The sequence below is a fragment of the Accipiter gentilis genome, chromosome 21 (assembly GCF_929443795.1).
Source record: "Accipiter gentilis chromosome 21, bAccGen1.1, whole genome shotgun sequence".
Taxonomy (NCBI): Eukaryota; Metazoa; Chordata; class Aves; order Accipitriformes; family Accipitridae; genus Astur; species Astur gentilis.
The window spans coordinates 14,801,130-14,826,802 of NC_064900.1; the positions used below are offsets into that span (position 1 = coordinate 14,801,130).

General features: G+C 36.6%; 1 protein-coding gene across 7 annotated transcripts in view; it reads left to right on the forward strand.

Annotated features, from left to right (window-relative positions):
• LOC126049027 (ephrin type-A receptor 6) overlaps positions 1-25,673 on the forward strand; it is a 516,299-nt gene that overhangs the window by 19,189 nt on the left and 471,437 nt on the right. For all 7 annotated transcript variants that reach the window (XR_007509078.1, XM_049824756.1, XM_049824759.1 and 4 more), the window contains exon 2: positions 19,223-19,287. Coding sequence is in view for 6 of the 7 variants with exons in the window: in XM_049824756.1 (XP_049680713.1) it covers positions 19,223-19,287 (65 nt within the window). In the remaining variant the exon portion in view is untranslated. The remainder of the gene's footprint in view (positions 1-19,222; positions 19,288-25,673) is intronic.

Sequence of the window (25,673 nt, forward strand, 5' to 3'; positions counted from 1 at the left end):
ACACTTTCTATGATGGCATTTGTCTCCTTCATTCCCATGTTGTTTGATTGGTCCTTGGTTGGCTTGTCGTCAGCTAATATATGCACGTCTTATCTTCTCTGTCCTGCCACTAGGCTCCCACTTCATAAAAGAAATTCTCCTTCGCTCGCTTTGGATTGTCTAATGATTTATATTTAATGTCCTTCTTCCTTTATTATCCCAGATACGAAGAATCATTCCTTCTCTCTCCATAGCACCCCACATAGTGTTCCAGCCTTCAGTTGTGTTGACAATGCCTCCCAACTTTCCCATGAAAAAAATCTCATTAGAACAAGCCTACTTTGGCCAAGGACATTACTTAAATATTAAATAAGATCAGTCTCATGACTAATCTTTGAGGAATTGCGCTACAAATTGCGCAGTTAAATACTGTCTGTCTCAAAAGCATGCCTTTTATGCACTTCCTCACCTCTTTTGCTCTCTATTTAAAGCAGCCAAAACCTCTTTTTACAACTTGTTTCAGTTTCCTAACCCAGATTTACTTCTGACATTTATACAACAAAATGTACATGATAAACTAGAATGTTCACTACCAATATGGTGTTGCCACACAAATAGTAATTTAATATCTTAACTATAAAAACACAAATAATATTTCATAATTTTTGTAGATTCAAAACACTTTTCAGTTTGTATAATTCTGAAATAAGGCTGAAAGAAGTACTGCATTCTCAAAGTCAAATTGAATGAAATTATCCTCAAATTCAGCTGTAATTTTACCTTAATGCATTATAATTCAGATGTCAGCTTTTTCTTCCATAATTTGACTCTGCTTGGCTATTAGGATCACTCAGTAGTTACTCTGTTTTATTGCACTTAGATGAAATAAATTAAGCTGTATAGCAATATAAAAGATAATATTCATTGGTATAAATTTGGCATTTACAAGAATGAAACTTCTTAAATTCCCCCTTCATCTGTTTTAAATTACGTATGAGATTTAAATCACTTGTTCTGACTGAGAGCAGGCACTGGAAATGAAGGGACTGTGGACAATCAAAAAAGCACACTGAGATTCTGATCAAGGCATTCCTTATTGTTGGTGGGAAACAGCATTAAACAATAATTGATTGCGTTCATGTAGAGGGTAGAGAAAGCTGCCATGAGATAGTATTATATTCATAGTCTTGGAACTATTTTGAACAGGTGGGAAAGTGAGAGTAACAAGCACAGTATTTCAAATTGCTCAGGTATGGTGGTAGAGAGACCTCAGATCAATGTGGGTTTATGAAATATGTATAATAAATTTCTATTAAGTTTTAGCTGTTATCTCCCTTTATAGTTGCTTTTTTAACTAGGGATGTAATTGTGTACTTAATTTTTGCCCTAAAATATTTCCATTTAACACTGGTTCTCTCTATCTCATTCCTTATTTAATTCTCATTATAACCTCACTAGTTCTTTTTATAGGTAGAAAAAAATACATGCAATTAATAAAAAAATGTTTGGCCTGAAACTGTTCTTAGATTCATCAGTCTTAATTTAATGTATGCTAACTCTATCGAGGATATTGTTTACTCCAGAATAAATCCATCATTACTGAAAATGAAACCTTGTTTCTTGCAGACAGGCTTCTATCATGCAGTCTGAAATGAGAAGGGAAGACAGCTTCAGTTGTTTTAGTTTTAGTATGTCCTGTAAATTGCCACATTTTGAAAGACTGTGATTTAGAATTTTAGACAAATCAGTTACTGATAATATATTTTGGATTCTAGATACAATTCTGGTGGCAAATTTTCTTAATGAAAGCAAATATGTGCAAAACCTGTTAGCTGCCTCCCCTTTCCAACTTGTACATCATTCCTGATGTGCAAAGAATAATAAACATGTTTCCTTTTAACAGAGTCAGTGTTCCTTGTCTTCCAGTACAGCCTGTCTATCCATTACCACTTTTCAGTGCCTTTCCTGACTGTGTAGTAGTCTACAATCCACCTTTTCCTACAACCCCAGTTCTGTCTTTGCTGTTCAACACATTTTCTTCCTCTTTCTTTCCACCAAGTCTTCCCATACAAATTTTTGTCTTCAGGCTAGCCATTTCTCCCTCAGATTCCTCAGTCAACCTTGGGCCCCTCTGAAGCTCTACCACTACCTCCATAAGACTGTGTTTCATTGTAGCCTTATCAACTCACATTATGCTCTTGCAAAATTCATTGTCTGACTGCTCTAGTCCACCCACTCAATCCATTCTCTGCTCTGTAGGCATCGCCAGTCTCTTGGTCCTTAACCACCTTCATCAAACTGCTGTTTGCCCAGCATTCTGCTTTCACTGGGTTTTTCCTTAACTGTCAAATCCACTCACTTGATCTTTGGGTAAAAACATCTGTCCTTAAGACCTTTGGTCTTACAGTTTGTTGATCTGGGCGGCCCCTGGCCTTGCCACAAGCAACTGATTTGCTGCCTCTCCACAGTGCATCTTCCTTCTTGCTACTTTGCATCTCTTGCAGGTAACACTGCACTCTATTTCTCCAGCTTTACTTCCAAATCCTTTGTAGTCCCAACTAGATGCAGATAGAGATATCGCCCTTCAAAATCAGGGAGGGACCATTTTTGGGCAAGACAAAGCCATTGCACTATCTGCTCTGTAAGACTTGTATGACACTTGCAGTGCTGCAAATCTAGGGATGGGTGGACTAGCTGATTCTTCTCCTGTCTCTTTCGTTTGTGACTTTTACGGCAACTAGCGCTACAGAGGCACTGCAGCAAAACAGCCCGGTGGTTCAAAGGGCTCCCCAGAGGAGCTGGAGGAGGAGGAAGCTGATTTAGGGCTCCACCCTTCCCCATACCAGTAAGCAGGCATGTAACCGTGCTATAATGTATTTCTTTTAAAGGAAACTAGAACAGCAAAATATGCAGTTTTGGAAGGCTTCATTAGCAGAATTTAAAAACTTGTGTTGATGTTTCTTGTAGGTCACTCTGTAACCCAGTTTTCTCTGTGCTTTAATTACATCTGGTAAAATCTTCAATGAAAGGTGAAACCAAAAGATTTCTATGGAACTGTGTATGTTGAGGCTTTAAAGGAGGGTGTCTGCATGAACTACATACAGAATTTCCTGAAGGAGGAGCATAAAGTGCATTCTTCATATGCTTTTCAAAGTACTTGCATATAACAGACTTTCTTGGGAAGAAGTACAGGACCAATAGTAATTTTTCAGGCTTGGTCTTTGCTGTGTTGGTAAAGACTATTTCACGCTAGATCATAGATGTATATACTAGATACATAGATACATAGATTGATGTGAACCTCATGAAATTCAACAAGGCCAAGTGCAAGATGCTGCACCTGGATGGGGACAATCCCCAGTAAAAATACAGACTGGGGATGAGAGGATTGATAGCAGCCCTGCGGAGAAGGACTTGGGGATCCTGGTGAATGAAAAATTGGACCTGAGCTGGCAATGTGTGCTTGCTGCCCAGGATGCCAACTGTGTCCTGGGCTGCATAAAAAGCAGCATGGCCAGTGGGTCAAGGGAAGTGAATCTCCCCTTCTACTCCACTCTCATGAGACCCCACCTGCCATACTGCGTACAACTCTGGGGCCCCCAGCATAAGAAAGACATGGACCTGTTAGGATCGGTCCAGACGACAGCCACGAAAATGGTCAGAGGGCTGGAATGCCTCTCCTGTGAAGACAGGCTGAGAGAGTTGGGGTTGTTCAGCCTGGTGAAGAGAAGGCTCCGGGGAGACCTTATTGCAGCCTTTCGATATATAAACTGGGCTTATAAGAAAGATGGAGAAAGATTTTTTTTTTTTTTTTTTTTTTATCACGGCCTGCAGTGACAGGACAATAGGTGATGGTTTAGATTGAGAGAGAGTAGATTGAGACTGGGTATAAGGAAGAAATTCTTTATGATGAGGGTGGTGAGACACTGGAACAGGTTGCCTAAAGAAGTTGTGGATGTCCCATCACTGGAAGTGTTCAAGGCTAGATTGGATGGGGCTCTGAGCAACCTGACCTAGTGAAAGATGTCCCTGCCCATGGCAGGGGATTTGAACTAGGTAATCTGTAGAGGCCCCTTTTAACCCAAGCCGTTCTATAGTTCTATAATTCTATGATATACTGGATAGCCTTACCAAACAAATTGAGCATTTTCACTATATTGTGGTCTTCAGTTAGGAGCAAAGAATAATTTTTATTTTTTTCCTTATTTTCCCTTCAATAGAGTAATTAGTCTCCACAGTTGTGCTCTTTGTTCCCTTCTCACATTTTTGGGGCTCAAATATTTCAAACAGAATGGCAAAAGAGGAAGAAAAAAGTTTTGAAGAAAAATGGTATAAAGCAAATTATAATTCAAACATTATCTTTGTGATAATCATTCAAATATAAAGGTTCCTGTATTCTGCAGTAAGCCTGTGGATGTAGTATTACATAGTCTATATTTGGCATTGCCTTCAAAGTCCCTTGGCAGCACTCCAGCGATCCTCAGTGACATTCCTCTTGCATCACTGGGTTGTGTAACAGGCACTTAAGTCTCAAGTAGCCCTTTGAAGCTGTGCTTTGAACTAAGTCACTGAGTGCTACTGCATTTCCAGCAGTAGTGATGCAATGCTGTACCTGCCAAATCATCATGCCCAAGATGTGTTCATTTCAGGTCAGTGAAAGTCTCACAAATGCTTTCCACCTTCATATGTGTTACACATGATAGCCCCTTGTTACCAAAAATACTATTTTCAGTCATATCAGTAGTGACTGTTTTTACTTTACACTGTTTTAGCAGGAAGGTTTTTTTGTTTAATTATTTTTTAAAAAAGTATTAGTGCTATGCTGTTAGATTCCAACATTTTTTTTCTTCTGTTGGCATTTAAAGAGCTGTGGACTAGGAAGAGATATATTGAAAAATGTTCCCTGCGTCATACCCAAATCCTCTTGCACTCTAGAAAATTGGAAAAAAAAAATCCTAAAATAATATGGAAAAGCAGTCTTTTTACTTTCTCTTCTTGATGTGAAATCAGAAAAAAAGTTTCTTTTCTCCAATTAGATCATCATATAGTCACAAAAGAAAAAAGAAGAGGCTAACTATATACTGTTGAATGAGACCCGTTTTTTAACAGACCAAGCATAAGAGTTTACTACATGAATGATGGCATTCTCAGATCTATTTTATGCTCTTCAGTTATCTTTGAAATTTTAATCTCCATGTATGTGCATTAAAAGTATATCATTCAAAGCTCAAAGTCTGTATATAGTAGAGGTGAGTACTCCGTACTGTCCAATCTTTTAAAGCAATTTGATCTTTGGTTAGATAGTCAAAACTTATTTCCTGTCAAGTAAATGACAGGATCCTGTATATTTATTTGTTGATAACGTTAAAAGTATTGAAACCCTGATTATTTTGTAAAAACAATTGAGCCTTCATGCTGATGTTCTACTGTAGGTAGAGACCAAGATTTTCAAAGCTACCAATTATTAGCATGTATTTTAGCTTGACAGCCTGACCCAGCACCTGTACAATGTTCATGCTGTGAAAGCTTGGTGCTTGACACCATAAATTATAAACAAAGAGCTAGTGGAAAAAGTGGCAGACTGACTCAGTAAAAGAGAATTATAAAGCTGAAAAACATTAAACTGACTGGCTGTGTGGATATTTAATCAAAGGAGATAAGAAACATTTTATCATCATGAATATAAACCTAGGATATATCTGGGAATATTTGTCATGAGTGGAACAACGCTTCTTTCTAATAAAATCTTTGGTACATTTTTGAGGCTCTACATTAAAAAAAGAAAACATTTAATATAGCCAAATGTTAACCTTATGTTTTCTGAGTTGCCTTTATGTTCCTTCCTGGAAGGTTTTTTTCATACGAGTTCTTCTAAACTCTTTTTTTGTACATCATGGTCACTTTTAGACTATAGCACTAAGGTCAACTATATTAAATATTTCACTTCCAAAGTAGATAACTTATCATGCAAATGAGATGCCACTTCAGGAAGCAAAGGAGAAAAACTGATCATTTTGCTTGAGAGCATTGACACCTTTGAAATTCATGACTGCTGCTGCTTTGATACGCCGATAGCTTGTGGCTCTACTGATGACTTGCCTTAACTGCTGACAGCTAAAATCATTACAAACCACATCACCTTTAACAAACAGAAGAAATACAAATGTAGGTTTGACAGCCTTCCCCTATTCTTTCTATGTCACTTGCTTTCTTAGGTCATTAGGGAGATAAGGGAGCACGTCCTTTTGTTTGAGTATGAAATACTAACTTCATCCTGCTTATATGGCATTGGCATAGATCTGTAATGGATAATAATAATGTCCTGTCACTTCTGGAGGCTCAATTATATGACTTGTGGATGAATTCTGGGTGGCAGTTCAGACTGCAACAATGCAACAGATGGGGATTGAACCGCTATGATTTTCCACCCTCCGTACCACTTCATACAGACATTGTTAGCATTATTGTTAGCTTGGGAAAGCAAGTTAGTCGAGATCTGCCATTTATGGCCTATGTGAACTCTTTGCTTTCTGTATTGTAGCTTTTCTAGCTACAAAATAGGAATGACCTTGTGTCGTTTTATGATTTAAAGTATGGACTCAATGTAGGTAAACTCTTACTTAGCTTCCTACAGTTAAGAAGTTATGCTAAACTACAGAAGCAGTAGAAGACAGAGAGAGTAGTAAAGAGTCTTTGGCTTCAGCAGACCGGTCTGTGCCACCGCAGAAGTGCCTGCCTTCGTGTTTCATGCCTGGAACTTCCCCGACTGTTGTTCCCACGTCTGATTTGCCTGCATGTCAGAGTTTCAGACTCCTGATTCTTGCTTTCAGCCCGTCTGAAGCAGCATGCTCTGCAGCTCTGACTGCACCTGTGAGAGCAACCTCGAGGGCCCTGCCAAAAAGCCTGAACTGGTCCCTTGCCTCAGTTCTTGAGCTATAGAGGTTCTCGAACAGCTCTTCATGGGGCTGTGCTGCCAGTCAAGCACAAACTCTCTTCAGTTGCTTCAGCCTTTGTACTTTTCCTAACATCTGTCTATTCTGTTCCTTGGAGTCACCAAACAGCTAATTTTTCATTATGGTTATTAAGTAACTACTTGAGTAAGCAGTGGCCATCTGTCTTCCCAGTCCCCATTTGTCATTTTATCAGCTGTTCTCTTCAAAACTTCTTTCTTTAAAGGGACTGTTGTGGGAAACATCTGTATTGATTCTAGTTCTCACTCCACCTGAAGGGAGACAGATGACCAGGTTGAAGGGTACCTCTGTATCAATCTCCCCAGTTATGCATGGGGCAGAGGCAACAAACCTTTGCAATACCATTTCACACTTTACTGATAGAGGGGGGAGGTCTTTGGATCAGTGCAGTGCAAAAAAGAACAGGTGCCTGGGGGGGTTGATTATCCCCATGAACTCCTGTGGGAAGTTTCTACCCCTCTTGAAGAGGAAATCTCAAGAAATGCAGAGTATAGGAGCAATAGCTGTGGAATTACTAACTTTGTAATTAGTCTGACTGGCAGTTATGTATAGGTGTTATACTTTTCCAAAAGCTTTAGTTTTTTTTTTTTTACTTATGGAAGTTGTCACATAAACTTTGTGTTCATTTTGTCACCATTCAAAAAAAAAAATAGTATAGTAAAAGCCATAAAAGTAAATGCTTGTAAGAATGCAGAATAGAAAAGGTTAACAGCAAAGTGAAGAGTATTAAATCTAGCATCATAACTCCACAAACCAAGTCCCAGTCTAATAGGATTGACTTCAACACACAAGTCGTTTGTACTTTACCAGTGCAAGGAAAGATAAATCCATTTGTCTGAATTTCACTTCTTTCTAATTTTCCTAATGAAGATATACTCAGGTTAATAAACAGAGCTGACAAAACTGTCAGGTATTCATGTTCATTTAGAAAAATCTTCCCAATAATCTACTGTTGACATGAACATGATGGTGAATTGAATATCAATTAGCTTTTTCAAGTCCCAATGAAAATTATTACATAGGGCAGCTGGGCTCCTATCATAATTTTGTGACTCCTGTTTTTATGAGGGTTAGCTCTTGACCTCCTTGTATCTCACCTGTGAAAACAAAAGCTTAGGAAAATAATACAGCTATCTGACATAAACCAGCTCTGGTGTTATTTTCTGGACCTGTGAACAACATTAATTTATCTCACTTCATTTTAACAGCAATCCCTGCTGAAAAGGAATATCTTAGAAATGAAGGCTGAGTCAATGGTTAAGAACACACTGTTTCCCTGGTACCTTAACCCCCTTTTTTCCCATTTCATTCTGGTGTCCATTTAAGTAGAGCAGTCTGCTTCTACCTACCGGGACTTAATTCTTCAGTTCTGTGTTCACTGCCTGTCCTGCAGGGCTGACATTGCAGTGCTCAGCCCCTTCTGATGCATTACGAATGTAGGAATTCATCCCTCCTGGCTGATCTGTGGATTTGAGAACCTCCTCCTGCTTTGCTCCCCTGTTTAGCAGTGCAGTGTTCAACTAAATCACTTTGAAATCACTTTGACGCTGCTCTTGGGGAAAAATCTGTGCTATGGGCTAGGAGAGGTAGGATATTACCTATTCATTCTCCATTCCACAGTTACCTGAGGAAAAAATGGAGGCTCATCTGTTTCTGAGGTAAACCCATTTCTTCCAGATGTGACTATGCTTTCTTTTTACCTCAGTAATATTGTTTTTTCTCATGCTTGTGAATAAGACCTATGTTGGAGAAGCAAGCACTTATGTTAGACCTCAAAATACATGTTTACCGTTGTCTTAGGGCAAAACAACCTGCTAAACAGTAGAATACATAGTTAAAATCTAACTGTGTACAATTTGGGACTGTGACTGTTAACCCAGAAAGATTTCAGTGCAGAAATTGTCATGTATTTCTGCACTGACAGATACATTCTCTACATGCTTGGTTCATTTAGTGCCACTGAATGTATTGGGTTGATTCCCAAGGGTCCGCTTGGTATTCATGAAATGAAACATGGAACCTGCCTTACTGGGAAAGGCCATATCTTTTACTGACTGGGGCTATGTGCCTGTGACTGATAGATTGTTTAATTTCTCCTCTTTCTTTGGAATATCTGTCTGCATTATGAACAGGGATTAAAGTTGTATGATAAGGCAACACTTTGATATTGAAAAAAGAAAGTTAATGTATTATCCTAGCAGAATAACCATTTAAAGACTTCTGTCTTCTGTAAGTTGCTTTAGAGAGATGTTCATCATCAGAGTGGTCATATATGCACGTGCAGAAAAACCATTAAAACATGGACAGTTGCATTGGTGTGGAGGTAAGAGAATCTCTAGTTACACTCCACAACAAGCAGCTCCTGTTGTAGGTCGTCATGCAGGGAGTCTTTTCTCAGTTATGTTGTAAAACATCAGTAAAGGTAATTTCTCTTTCCTTCATTTACCTGATTATTCTTTTTTGTACATGAAAGAAACAAGTTTCACCAGATGCTCTGTACAGAAAGCTGCAACGAAGATTTCATACCTTGGTTTAAATAATTGTAAAAGCTAAGAGTTGGCCAAAAAGTCTGTATTTTAATTGTACTGACACTATTCAGGTGTGAACTCTGCCTGTTACATGATGTCTAAACAAAAAAGTCTTAATTTAAATGAAAGCATCTAGGCATAATTGACCAATTTTCAGAATTAATCAGTTGTTTCTAGTTTGTTTGTTTTGGGGGGAGTGTTGTTAAGTATTTTAGCACTATTCTAAGTAATATTCATGTTATTAAAAACAGGCTACAAAAATAACGCAAAAACCCATAACATAAAATTTTACTATTATTTCTTTTGGATGCAAGGATTCTAGTTTCCTGAAAATAAGTCTGTCTGTCTCAGCTTTTTTTATCTTACTACGTCTTAAGGTCCAACTTTATAAAATAAATATTTAAATTTGTCCAGTATTTCAAGTATTTCCTGATCTTAAAATTAAAAAATTGTAAGTATCAATCATGTCATTTAAAGTAGAGGTATGACAAGATGCAGGTATGTTCAATGGGCTGTGTACAGGTTATAAATTGTAAATGATAATAATTGCTTATCCGAGCATTTTCATAAGTGTTTAAAGTATTGCAATTGCTTATTTTACAATAAAGTGGCATTAGGAAGGAGGTAAAAATGCTCTTGTTAAAATAAGAAATGTTTGTTGTTGGATACTTCAGTCCCTGAAGTGAAGTTAAAGCTTGACAGCCAGTAGCCACAGACTTGTCACTTTTTTTACATCCACTATCCTGCTTTAAGAAAGGTAGATGTTAATACTAAAAATAAGCCGCAGTAAATGCAATAGGCAACTAGCTGACTGTATAGTCTAAATATGGTCTTTTTATTATTGAAATAACACGTAAGGACTGGTGTCTGTTGTTCCTTGAATATGAAAACTAAAGGCTTTTCTCCAGAAGGGCAGACTTTTATGACCGTCTGTCAAAATTTACAGTGATAAATTCAACAGTCATTTCTAGATAAAGAAAATGTAGACATGAAGTAGACCATTTACAAAGTCTTAGTAGATGCTGTTAAGAGACAAATGCCTTAATCCCTTGGTGCTGTAGAAGTCATAAAATGAATTAGGCCTATTTGTAGAATTTGGGGTGTCAGGTATTGCTGAGTTCAATTCAGATTTAACTTTTTTTATAGAGACTTTGGGGGTGCTGAAATGCACATTAGATTATTTGTTTAGAATGCGAGGTTTTTTTCATCTTACCATGGCAACATGCCTTGTTATTTGGAAATAATTGTAAAATTGCATTTTTGTTTATGCAAATATAAGTTGAGTGGATGTTCATATATCACTCCCTGTTCCACAGATATAATCATATATAATGTTCATGACTTGTTCTTCTAAAGTAATGTGATGATACAATCAGGGATCAATTACATAGCATGAATAATGAATATAAATATCCAAATGTTTTGTAAAGCAAGTGGCTTATTTTTTCCTTCTGTCTTCATAAAGTCTGATTGCTGAAATTATATGGAGTTGAAAAAATAAATATTTGGCAAATGAATTGCAAGCAGAAAGGAACACATAAGCTTGAAAAAAATGATATGTAATGACATATTGAAGACCAAAGCTTTGGTTTTCAATATGTCTTATCCACTTAATTGTTCAAATGAAATACTATATTATTCTGAGGTTCCATTAGTCGCTACTTCCATTTCACTAGCTACAGGGGTTTCACAGTATATGGAGTAATGGTACTGAAGATACAGCTGGAATCAGTTGCCTTTGCCTCCATCAGTTCTCTCAGTAGGTTCAAGATTTACTCTTTCATTTTAAATAATTACATAAATTAGATCTCTAAATGGGGTTTCTTATGATTTTATGTAGCAAGAACAAAGTACAGCATTTGGTTTACTGATCTTGCTTATTTACATGGTACAGTTGCATAAAAATACACATTTCATAATCCAAATTCAAAAAGTCTTCCACCAAAAAAGCACAAGAACAGAATAAATCAAAGATTCTTCTCGCCTTTTCTATTTAACACTTAATCCAGCAAGGTTACTCTGGTGTAACTGAGGGGTCTGCAATGGTTGGCAATCCTAATAATAATAATACAACATGAGAATAAAGGCATTCACATTGATTTTTCAAGTGAGAATGGGAGAAAGGCAATGTGAAAAAGGATAGTGTAAAACTGAAGCTTTTCGTATGACAATGTTGTCTTACATTCCAGTGAGAGATCAGCAGTGGGATTACAGCAGCCTTCCACTCTCAGGTGAACATGCATGTTTGCACATAAGGTACGGAAAGGATAATTATATTGGCTTTGAAATAGCAGGAGCACTGTGAAAGTGTAGGAAAGCATAAAATGATATAGCAAAGAGCATAAATTTTAATTTCATTTAAAGAATGATCTTGCTAAGAAATAGGTAATAAGGTTCTCTAGGAAAAAAAGGTTGAATAAAAAAGGTGGTTAGTGGCATTATATGCGAAAGAACCACTGTTTGTTTCAATCTTGTTAGCTCAGAGCCACAGGATTTGACATTATATCTATCCAGGTAGTAGTAGGGAACAGTAAGGCTGAAACAGATAACTGAATCAGATTAGAAAACAGGGTAAGTTATTCCTTAAGTGTCTGTGTGTAATGTATGGAAAGAAAAATGGTGCTGTCGGGGAATTAGTTCTTGAAGATGCTCACTGGAGACCTCATGTAACTGGGAGTAAAACACCACCAAGTTACAGACAGGCAGTTACCCAATATAAAAAATATTGCACCCAGTCTAATAATGCTGCAAACTTCTTAGGACTGACAAGGTGAATTTATTAGGAATGAGATGTTGGGCTTTGTACATGAAAAATTATTCTCGCCAGTTCTCATTCATTAGAGGAGAACTCTAATTGTGTGTTTGTGTGAGTGTGCAAATGTGAAAATGAAAAAGGTGAAAGTGGAAATTCCTTTTTAAAATACTTGATTGGGAAATCAATCAATAAAAAAAGGCCAGTCTTGGATAACAGCTCGACCTACATTAGAGGTAACATGAAAGCAGAAACTAGAAATATAAACACTTGTAATAATTAGTGGAAAAGAGAGGATGCATGTGGAAACCAATACACGTTAGAAAGTGTGAAGTGTAGAAAAGTGAAAATAAAAGCTAAGTGTGTTAAGTAAAAGCCCAAGTCTCACAACACTTGTGATAATGGGAATTTCTCCATTGTTTTGTGAATAAAAACATTTGTGCGAATGGTATTGAACTATTTTTAGAAAGATGCAGAAAATAAGGTGTTCAAAACTGAGAAAATTAGAAATTAGTAATTTATTCACATAGTATGAAGAATATGAAGTGCTCCCCATCTGGCGTAAATAGTTCTCTTCCAAGAGTCCTGAAAGAATTGGCTGAGGAGATCTCTGGGCTACTGATGGTAAATTTAATGAGTTTGGGGACTCAGGGAATTCAAGAATATTGGAAGAGCATAGGTGTTAGAGTACGGATTTGAAAAGAAAAGGGAAGCACCATTAACCAGGTAACTAGATTTTTATAAAAATCACAGCATTGGAGAGGATTCGAGAAGTCATTTAGCTCCCCCCCTGCCCTATGTAGAAACCAGGTCTGACAGTGTTTAAGGTGTCTTAAAAGCTTCCTGTAGTGGAGGTTCCCCGGCTTCCCAATTAGTCATAACTACCCTTCTTTACAGTTGTAGGGGTAGTAAGGATTTTCCTGAAGTCTAACATAAAACTCTGTTTTCTGTAATTTAAATCCCTTCTTCCTTTTTGGCCATTAACACAGAGAACAGATTATACTCTTCTGCCTCAAACAGCCTTTTACACACTAGAAGATAGTGGATAGTCCTAATTTAACCTCCAAGGTAAATAACTCCAGTGCACTCAGACCTTCCAGAGCACAGCCTTTCTAGAGATCTCATCATTCCCGTTGCTGTCCTGTCATGTCGTTGCAACTCATCCAGGTATTTTTTGAAGTAAGGCACTGAAAACCAGACAGAGCATTGCTGCTAAAGGCTTACAAATGCTGAAGAGAGGGGAAGGATTACTCTATTTTGCTGGCTATAATCCTGTTTATCTCAGTCAAACAGTATTGTCGATACTTTGTTTACTGTATGGTTTGCTATGACTCAGAGATAGTTTCCTAGCAGAATTGCTATCTAGACGGGTGCTCCTCATCCTTTATTACTTCAGCTCATTAATCTTGCCTAAACCAGATAGCTATTACATGCAAAATAATGGAAATGCTGGAAAATGATTCAATTGATACGTATATAATGAATGCCAGTTTATTTGTTGTATGGAAAATAGGCCTGGTCAGAAAACCCAAGCGTTTAAGTAATTTTTCCCAGTTGATTACATGTTAATTGCCAAAGGTAACTTGCATTTTGCCCGTCTCCCTCTTCTCTCTGTCTTCCTCAAGCAGACAAGCCACAGAGCTTTAGTTTTGGTAAAGTATGACAAAACACCACGAAGTGTTTTGACAGTAAAAAAGCTTACCAAATATTTTAGTAAATGGATTTTCAAAAACTGGGGTCTAAGAACCCTTAAGGTAGTTTTCAGTGACTGTTAAATGACAGAATTTGAGATGTTCGTTATACACCATTCAAAATTCTAACTCGTTAACCTTTTTCATTAGTAACGTGGAAATAAATATAAAATTAATAGCTGACAAAAGAGTAGTAAGTAAAGAAAGAAAGAGGATGTGCAGACAGGGAACAGCCTTTATCACTTGGTAAAGGTCAACCCTTAAAAGTAAAACTTGTTTTAATATAAACAAACGGATCTTTGTATGTTCAAGAACAAAAATGCAACCCAAACTGAAAAATAACGATGAAAAGGAGTGATTCTGTAATAGGTAGTGATCTTGATAGACTAATAACTGCCTATAAGTGCAATGCTGCAGTAAAAGATAGGCTAATGTGACCTTGGATATATAAAAAAGATTTAAAAATAGGCAGGGTTCTTTGTCTTTATATATATTGTTAGAAGGAATGATTTCAGAATACTGCAAGTGGTCCTGTTTTTAAAAATTAAAAAGACCATAAAACCTGAAAAAAAGTGCAGACACTTCAGAACAGAGCAACAACTCTCTTGGGGCCTGGAAGTGATAGACTTTAGAAGCTCAGTGTGTTTGTCTTATAAATATAAACTGATTGCAGTCAATAAGTAAGTTCTCAGAGGGGAAAAAAAACCCCAAACCAACCTGTGCCAGTTTTGCCTGTTTCTGGGTGTCCTCTCTAATGACTGCCTGCCCTTCTGGAGGATACTGAACCTTTCCATCTTTTATTCGAGCGTCTTTTACTCAGTGCAGATGAGAGATTCCGCGCACCACCGTAGCTCCCGAGTGCGTGGCGTACGTTCGCTGGCTGAGCTGCGGAGCAGACAAATGGTGCTGCCAGGCCAAGCCGAAAATGCTCCCGCTCCCAGCGCGGGCACCTGGCGAGTCTCTGCCGGCTCAGCAGTTGGCAGCTGGGGGGGACGTGTTGGAGTGAGCTGGTCTGCAGTCCTGCCAAGTTGTCTTCTTCCGAGTTTCGGCATTTTTTTCTTGGTTTTTTTCTGCACTGGTATTTTTCTGCAGCAGCTCCCTGAGTTACTAGTGTTGTCTTAAGAAATTCATGTCTGTTTGTTGTTCTGTTTTCCTTGCAAATCTTTGGCTTGCCCTCTATAGAGGTAACGGTGAAATGTATTAGTCCACAGTGAGTGGGGGATCAGGATGGCCTATTCTGATGTGGGACTATGATTCCATGAAGTCTGCCAAAATTCGTTATTCATTTCAAACTGTTAGGTCAGACTGTCTGGAGGTGTGTAAAGAAAGAAGAGGAGAAAAGAAATTGGTGAAATGAATGTTTGGAGGGCTTTTTCCTTGGTTGTACAGACAAGATTGTAGAGTTCATCTTCAGAACAGTATTTTGGAATTGGAATTGAAATTCCACAGTGTCACTCCTTGGAGCTCTGCTTATCATAATTTTAAATAAAACGGTTCCCTCAGGACTGGGCAAAACCTCTGAAAAGATTAATTTCAATTGTAAAGTCTAATAATAGCAGTGTAAGATGTGTCCAAAAAAAAAAAAAGGAAACTGGAGCTCAATATGGCATAATGAGTTATAATAATGTAATATCTATTAAAGTATGTACTGGAAAACAAAGCTGAACACTTTTAAATTCTAAGCATGAACCGTGCAGTTAACTAAAACAATAGGTTTACAGCTGTATGTTTAAGTCTGTATATTATTGTGGGGCAAGTGACAGTATTACTAGCACTTACATGTCCTTCCTTAAATAACTGAGCTAAATCTAAGTTCTTTTTATCCAAAGAGAATTTTTTAAAGGATCTTTGAGTTCATTTTGAATCGTGACATGACTTTGTAATGGCAGACCTACACTCTTTCACTCTTGTTCACTTTGCAAGTTTTACTTTACATCACCTCAAAAACCTGGCTGCCACAAGTGGAAGGTTGGATGTTAGAAATGTCAATAACATCACTTAGTTGCAACCAATTTATTTTTTTTTTTTTTTTTTTTTTTCATAAATGTTAACTGCAGTTAGTTCCAGACACAACTTTTGCTTATGCTGGCAGCTAATAGCTTGTCCATAATGGCCACTTTGCATGAAGTCTCATTTAAGAGGAATGGGGCTTTTTATGGCGTATAAAGGAGTATAAATAAGTAAACGTAGGGACAAGAGTCAGTAAATATAGCTTCCTGGTTCCATTAACGTTTTAGGGAATTTTCTGGTTTTAAGCATCATACGTGTAGAGTCCACTGTCTTTAGTCTCTTTGCATGTGGATATCCAGTTCTTTTGAAACTTTCACTCTTCTGCAGTCAGAGGAGAAACGTTCATTCCTGTATGTAATTCGGACGTATACATGCAGGCATTCTTCTTAGTCGGGATTTCTTTGGCAGAGTGAATTTTCTGCCAAGGAGCTGCGAGTTGGAAATTTGTCTGCCATCAGGTCTGTGCTGCTGGGGATAGACTGCTTCTTAATTACCTCATTTAAAGATAGCTTGGGTATCTCTGTCCCCCACTGAAGTCTATCATGTAGATATCTCCAAATCACTGAAGTGTGCAAGGATTTTATTACTTTATCCATGTCCTCATTTGTCTGGCTGGCCCTGTTGATTTCACCACTTTACTGGGGTTTGTATTTCTTTGTTTACTTGATCTGCCAGTATTTGCACATTTTTGATTAATAATTATGTTTTGTAATACAAGTACTGTTGGAAAGACAGTCTTTTAATTTTTATGATGTCCATTGCTGACTCTGAAGGTGATAGCATTCTAATTCTGGTTAGTAGTTGTTTGGTTTTTTGAATGCTCCAGTTTCTGGTTCTAACAGATTTGGTGGCTATAGGTGAGCATATGTGAGCACAAGAAACTTGGTATGTTAAAATGTATCAAAAATTGGATTTTAACAAAACTCAGTTATTTGATGGGGATCATTTGGTAAATGTACACAAGTAATATTATTAGATCATGGTTCAACTAAATTTAAACTTAGCATACTTTCAGTGATGAATTTACTCTGGTTTTTATTTTTTTTAATGTATAGCTTTAAGCTTTCAAGTAGTACTTGGTTAATTTAGGTAAGGAATTAATTAATTCAGCTCCACTGAAGAAATGAATTAGTTTTGTGTCCTGTATTTTGGAGCTTGTTCAGTGGAAGTATTAGCTTTGAATACCTGGATGATGTTTATTAAATCATGGCCCTGCTACCACAAAAATTATAAAACTGAAATGCTACTTCAAGCCCCAACACTGTTTGTAGAAAGAGTTCATTCCTGCCTGCAGATCGATACGTTTAGCAGTAACATATAATGGTTTCCATTTGATTATTTATTTATTTCTGTATTAAAGAATTAAAATATCATCAGAATAGCACTTGATAAGTAGCAAGATATAACCTCAACTGAAAACCAAGTATATTTACAAATAGTCCATGTTTCCTGGGTAGAGAGAGGGGGGGAGGGGAGATGGAGAGAAGAAAACAAACTCCTAAGATGAACTGAAATATTCTCAGAAACCAGCTGAGCTTTGGTCTTTATGAAAAGGAAATATCTAAACCCAGTGGCTTAATGTTTTTGGAGGTGACAGATCCCCAGTACATTATAACTTGAAGGTTTACAGAGCAAACTGCTGCATCACTGGCCAAATGGGAGGACACTTTTCTGGCTCTTCAACAAGAGTATGGTAGCCTGAAGCAAATAGAAAATACTGTGACAGCTGTAAATCACAGCTTTTTAAGTAAGCAGAGGGCAGCAATGGTTGCAGTGGGGATAGTGATTCCATTTTTTGGAAGTAAAGCAGGACTTGTAAAAAAATGTTTAATTTATCTTCAGGTTATTCACAAAGCTTCATAAAATGGTGAAGTGGTGAGGAAGTAGAGAGCAGAATAGTCCCCTTTGTTGAACATCCTTTTTAAAATGTCATTAGTTTCTTCAAATAAATCATTAAACTTTTATTTGGTTAATGTTGAGCTTGTTACCTGACTGTAAATTTGCTGATAAGACTATTTCAGTTTCAGGTTAAAAATCAACATGCATTCAGATATAGGGGAACTCTAATTGTTACTAATACAAAAGGCAAAGGAAGATTCTAGGTCACGTTTCCTCTAACAAGCTGGCGAGTTCATACAGTTTCCATGCCAATGTGCCTTTTCCATAAGACAAAAAACCCATGACCTGGCTTCTGCTGCTGCTGCTGCTGTACTGTTTATAGAAGCACATTATAGATAGCTGTACATTGTTTATTTGGACAAATAAGGGGTGGAAGATACGCAACAGGATAAAACCCTCAAATGTATGGATAGTGGTGTCATGTTCTAATAGCTTCATTTTTCTCCATCATTTAACCATCCAAATAAGAACTGGAATTTGTGGGCCGTAAGGGGGAACCGAGCGTTCAAAACACACCAGCTTGATAATTAAAATAAACTGCCCTATACAATATTTAATTTTATGTTTAAATACTAATTTACATTTCTTAAATTAGAGGGTCAGATGAAACAATTCCATTAGAGGGCAGTAGTACACGTAGGTACAATGTCTCATGTACTAAATACTTAGTTCACAGTCAGCTTCCTTATCACTATGAGCTGTGTTTTGTATAATTTTTGCATTCTTAGTGACAGGAAGAGAAACATTTTCTAATATACAAATACACTAATGCACATCCTGTCATATATTAAAAAAACCAAGATGAATATGACAGAAGTGATGCAAAATACATGTAGCAGCTTTCAGCACTGTAATATTCCAGCTAAAATATCAGCTCTAAAGTTGTTAGTCTTTCTGTGTTCTTTCTGAATTATACAATTTGTATATTGTATAACTTTATTTCTGGGAAGTTATGTTTTAGAAAAAAAAAAATCCCACTTCTGAAACTCTGTTTATTTTGTTAGCTTTAATGCTTAAGTTCACATGCAGACGTTCTAGATTTCCAGGCAAGGGATTGCAGAAATGTACATGCTTATCCAGGCACCTTTTAATGATTAAGCATCAGTAGTGATTGTGATTTGGCAATGATTTCTGCAAAAGATTTAGGTTTTGTATGACATATCTTCTGAGACATTTGATAATGAAATGTAAGCCATGAAAGCCTAAATATTTAGAGTCTGTTTTTATTCATACTTAAAAGTAAAGCAGTACTTTTAATTGCTTTAATAGCTTTAAGCAGATGTACCTGGCTAATATGGCTAGTTCATGTCATACCAGTTTAATACTTTACTATGTTGTATATGTCTAATCCAAGCAATACCGCAAACATACCATTTCTTTTTCCATTTTCAGTTGTGTTACTTGATACTACAGCTGCCCTTGGAGAACTAGGATGGAAAACATTTCCTTTAAATGGGGTAAGTCACTCACCATTTTGGTTTTGTTGTCTTGATTTTGGCATTCTTACACTCTGGAAGCGAATGGCTGTTGCTATACCTGCATGGATATTCTTGCAATATAGACTTGTCAGAAAGATTTCAGTTGTTCTCAGGACTGCAGCAGCCTGTGTTGTAAGTAAGAATAACAGACACAAGAATGACATGAGTACACATTTTTATGCCCTTCTCTTGCTTTTCTGAGTGTTAAGAATCTATCTTACTTTAAATCTGATTCTAACTGTTGCACATCATAAATTTCCATATTAAAAATTCCTACACTGGAGGAATGTGTTATGACTACGTTTTTTGTGAAATAAAAGGAAACATCATTTTTATTTTATAACTTGAAACAAAACTTTAATGATTTAAGTGAGGATTTAATACAGACTAGCATCTGGTAAAATGGTCTCAGGTTAGCTAAATCAGAAAAACATTATAACTATGTTAATGTCATTAAACCAATGTAAACATTTAGAGAAAATATTTAAATGGTTTTAGGGTTTTTCCTGCACTGACCATTCTAGATTAAAGTTTGCTATTCCAGTTTAATGTCTTACGCAGGTTCACTGTACTGTTAGTAGAGATTGCCGGGAGGCACTTGACATGGCATACAAGGCCCCAGAGTGTTAGAGGTATCTGGCATACTTGGAGATGGTGTGGCCAGGTGAGCGTGGGGAAGAGGAGCATTTTTACCCTTCGAAGTTCAACCATCAGTGCTTTGCCAGTGGCTACACTTCCAAAACCCCTCTTCCCTTTCCACCCAGCTAATGCACATAACAGAGTATCAGAGGCATTTGTAGTTTCACTTTTTAATTAAGATACAGTATACTGGAGCATTTAACACCTGTTGTATCAGCTTCTAGTTCTGATGTCACTGTACATATTGTATATCACTTATTTTTATATTAGCTGGCATTATCTCTTAATCCTTGTGTATAAGGCATATAATTACTTGCTTCTCTGAAATGAGCTCAAAAACCACTTCTTCTGAATGAAAAGATCTTGTTTCATTTTTAGTTATTTTATTTCTTGTGATCTGTTCCAGAAGGAACTAGAAATTGTCTATCCTCAGCAGCTTAATAATCCATTTTTATAAAATGCCTTCTGTGTCTCTGCCCTCAGGGCTTTCAAGCAATGTGGCATTTCTTAATCTCACCCTATTTTCAACTTTATGGATTAGTCTTTTTCAGGTGTTTCCAGTTCTTTGTATTCCTAGACATAATTTCACTCTGTTACAAATACTTCTGTGCACACATTTTGTATGCATACATTTTGTATTCAGTCTCATGCAATCTGAGTTATAATTCTGAAAGTTTTATTTCTTTCAAAAATCCTAGACAAAGCAAATACTGTCATACACTATGATGAGAAAATACAGCGAGGAATTTTTTGCTCTAGCTTTGTGATGAGCTCCATTGAATTGAACAGGAAGGCTGGTGTTTGGAAGGCACACAAGATACAATTTCTGTTATTCTGTAAATTCTTAAAAGCTTTAGTTACTACAATAACCACAGTATAGAAGCACAAGCAAACCTGCACTCAAAGTTGATTTAAAACATAGCTATTACAACATAATCTATTTTGGTTGGTCATGCATACACTTAACATTAGTTTTGCAGCATATTGAGGTTTTCAGGTGTCTTAGAACCTTTGCTGTGTTTTAAGAAATGGCAGCACTTACTAGAATAGAAGGAGTTTACATTTGAGTTAGTACTTGGGATTCAATTATTAGAGAATTTCCCAAATAAATACAATTTGATTTTTCAAAAAAGTAGCTAGAGTAAATATGTGGGAGAAAAGCAGTTTGCAGCATGAGGAGAACATACAGAATAAGGCTTCCTGGGACATAAAATAGGCAGAAGAGGCTAGAGTGAAAACTGTGAGAGGAACTGGATAAATTAAGTATGGAGAGGTATTTAAGAGAAGTGTGTGTACCGTTAACTCAGAAAGAAAATATGTCTGAACTGTTGATGAATTAATCTAAGCTGTAAATGGGATAAAGATTCATGGGCACTATAACAAAGTAGTTTTTGAACAAACTTTTTGGGAAGTTGCAGGTGAGAATACATCATTTGGAGAAGCATGATCCATTTAAGAAAGAGACTGTAAGATATTGGCCACATACAGCAGATGACTGGATATGCAGACAAACAAGGTCCTCCATTTCTCACAGTGGAATGAAGTAAGATGCTTTAGGTCAACATTCCAGCAAAGGCTGCTGTGAGCAGTAGGACCTAGTGGCAATGCTGCACCTCTGAAGCAGTGCAGAAAGAAGGAACAAACAAAAAAACCCCAAATAAATGGTGGAAACACATGACTTATATGAAATGAGAGTTATTTCTCTCACTCACTGATAGTTATGCAGAACTGCTGATTAAAATCAATGTTTGCTTTTTTTTTCAGAGTTAGCATCTTTCTGACAAACTTCATTAAAATATACCAAATGTACACTTAGGTATTTGAACATAATGAAAAATTGCATAAAGCTATTAAATATGAAAAGTTACATAACTTTGGCTTATAAAATATTAAAGATACTAAAGTTAAAAACTAAACTGGAATATATTTCTAAACTGCTTCTATTTAAGTTATTCTGGGATCTTGTACCTTACCCAAAGGTGAGAAGAAAATTGAGCTTACAATACTCATGTCATTAACAGAATATGACATTTATATGCTTCTTCATGTCACTTGTATGCAATCTCTGAAACAAAAGGCCAATGTTTGTTTTAATTACTACTTGATTCTTATTAAAATGTAAGGCAGAACAGTGCTTTTGGGGTTGGCTGTAACGTCTATTATACTTGCTGAGTTAGTAAAGAACAGTAAAACTGTTGTCTTTCTGAATCTTGTGCAAACATCAGACCTGTTTTATGAGTTACTTATCTGTCCTACTATAATTCAGAATATGGCATAATTATTGGTGTGATTAAGAGTATCACTGAAGAAATAAGGACCTCTTTTGTCCCATGATGGGCTCATCAACATTTTTCCTTTCCTGGAGGAGAGCGACAGGTTTTGGTTTGTTTGTGCTTTTGATAGAGGTTTTTGTTCAGATACTGCGTAAATCTTACATGTTACTTTAATCAAACCCCCCCCCCCCCCCCCCGCTCCAAAATGTGTGTGGTGTTTACGTGTGTAAGAAAAATGTCATTGACATGTAATTACTGCTCTGACAAACATTTTTGAGGTTAGGATGATGGGATGATAGTTTTTCTTGAGACTGTGACATTAACAGAAGTCATTAATTTACTGGCATACTCAGTCGCAAAGAATGTTTCCATTAAATTAAATAGCAACTGAAATATTAAAGCTTGGGATTTGGGTAATATTGAGTATGCCTCAGAGATTTTAAACTACCAGGCTAGGGTGAAGTAGGAGAAAAAATTAGGAGGTATTCTTTTGGAACTTGCAGAACCTTAACCTTCATCTCCCAGACTTTTTATTTATAGTAGATTTATAACATAATGTTTGCAAGCTTTCAGCAGTTTTGGTAACCTCTAGAGGTACCTACCCAAGCAAGTGAAGGTACAACACAGTAGTTTTGTATGTGGCATTTGTATGCAGTCCCATCATTTAGCTGCAAAGATGAGTCATGCACAACTGTGTTATCCATTCCTTGGTAATAAAATATGTGATTTTATTATTTCATTTTCTTCCCAGTTATTTGTGCAACCTTCCTGAAGCATGAGAATACAATAGTTTTTCTTACAAATGTGTTTTCTTTATTTGCTTGTCAGATTTTTTCCTTCTATTTTGAACAGGTAATAAATTAAGTGCTTAGAGCTACAAAAATGCGGCTTAGAACATTAATATCTTTGAGGTCAGTAAAATCAGCTGTTGTTGATTGAGTTCCAATTTAGCTTGTCAGTGATGGGCTGTCTAAAATTTCTACTTTAATAATGGACACATCTGATACTTCCTCTGTTCTTTGGGCTATAGTTCAAAATGACCGACTGATTTATGAAAAAGAATGTGCTATGGAAGGAAAGTAGATCTTTATTCAACAAGCTGTCACTCCATAACCTTGAAAAATGCAGAACAAGTTTTTTTGGATTGGTACAGAAAATGGGAAGGAACCCCTTTGTGTAGGTTTCAAACGAGGATGTGAATGTGAGCTAGTGGGCAGGCCAGTGGAGTTCATGAGAGCCATTATCCAGGGTTCCGGCTGGAGTCAGTTTGCTGACCTTGGGGACAGGATCATTTTTCCTAGGTTTTCTCGCTGCTGCCTGTGGTGCTGTGACTGTTAGAAGGGCAGGGGCTTTTGTAGGGGGTTAAACCCTGTTTAAGTGGTTAATAAGGTTTTGAAAATTAAGGAGGAAAGGAAAAAACATGAAAGCCTGACTGAAATGTAGAGGTCCACAACCTTCACTTATCCACTAGCTGTAATACTAATAAAATAATGTATCTTGGGCAACTCCTGTTGTTGGTTTTTTTCCTTCTGACTTCAGTGTAACTTTTTTTTTTAAATTATTATTTATTTCACATTGCATTAAGCAATGTAACACAATTTTGTGAGCAAAATTTGCTGATGAGCTATCGTTTGGAGACTATTGTCATAAGGATGTGTCTATTACTGATAAAATTCTACCCCTACTTAACTCTAAGAATGCCTTATTTTGCATGAGGTGAATCTACTTTGCAGCTGTTAATTTGGAATAAAGAGTTCTTATTTGAAGAAGAAAATGAATAATGAAAAAATACTCTGCTTCTAACATTAATCTAAATTTTAACTTGCCTGTAGCCACTTCATAAACTCAAAAACATTTTAAAATTAGCGTAAAAGAGGGGCAAGGTGACTCATAACACAAAGCTGTGAGAAATTATTTACATGTGGAAGGAGCTTGTACAACCTACCTTGACTTGTCATAGTAGGCAAAATGTATAGCCTCAGCAGTAAAGAGCCTACTAGAAGTCCTCTAAATTATTTGGCACCTGCGTGATGACACTATTTTAATCCCAGTTCCCACAGTTATTTGAACAGCTTCCTTGTCAACTGGTAATTTTCCTATTGATTTATCAACAGAGGTAATTCTGTTTTGAATATCTTCTTTCTTCAGGGCATCTTTTAATTTTTTTAATAGCTCTCACTACTACACAGTTTTAGTTTTTTTTTTTTTCTGTTATGAATTTGTTGAGACTGGACTTGTCAAAGTACTGATTTTTTTTTTCCCCTACCAGACTGATTGTTTTACCCTCTCTGTTATACAAAGTAATTGTTTCACAGTAAATCCGTCAGTCAACAATTCACTTTTTATCTCCTTCTTAGCTAGTTAGAATACATTTCTATGGTTTATGGTAACACATTTTTGAATGGCTAGTACTGTTTGTCACCAGTACTCACTCACTAATCTTTTTTCATGTTGTAATCAGAGATGATATTGAGGTTTTTCAGTGCCAACCTGCAAACATTTCTTTCAATGTAGCTGCATCCATCTTCACCTTCATTTTTTAACGGCTGTCTCTGAAGGGGATTGGGCCAATATGTCTTGCAACATTCTTCTACAATAATTCAGATTTTTAACTATTAATTTTCTTAAGTAGATTGATTATTTTTTAGAATTTTCCTACTTTCCTTTCAAGTCACATAAAACCAAAACACTTCTAAAGAAAGAGAGAGAAGCTTAGGCCCCTTCCTTTATTAAAACTATCTATAAACAAAACAATTAGCAAAAATAATAGCACTATCCACTACAAACTCATTGGATGCATAAAGAGTAGAAAACAGTGTAAGAAGTTAGCTAAGAAATTTGACTTAGAGAACAAAGAAAGAAAGGCAGTACAACGTTACTGTGTGAAATGATAAGTATCAGGTTCAGCTTTAGGCACAACATACACAAGACAGTAAGAAGGAATATAAGGTGGGGAAATGATAAGAGAGAACAGAGCAAGTAATGTGAAAGTGGCAGAAGATAGCAAGATAAGCAAGTAAAACATAAGCAAGTATCTGAGATACAAGGCTAAGAAGTGTGTAGTGAAATCACTAATATACAAACAGAAAGTGAGGTGAGTGCATTAAGCCTGCTCAGGTAGCAGTATGGCATCATAAGAAAAAGGTAGGGAGTGTATGGTAGATATGGTGATACTGAGTCTTTATGATTTAGTTCTGTATTTCATACTATCTTGTTATCTACAAGCAGAGAACTACGTTTTACAAAAGATGACAACAAATAAATTGTACAGATTATAGCATTAAAGAAATGCGTATTCTCCTCGCTGTAGTTCCCAGTCACTTGGATTTGTCTATGAAATAGAAACCAGATAAGTTATGTGTATTTGTAAACATACAAATTTGCAAATACATATGGCCACTTCAATATTGATTTTAAAGGTGATGGTGATTTGAACTTTTCATATAGCATTGT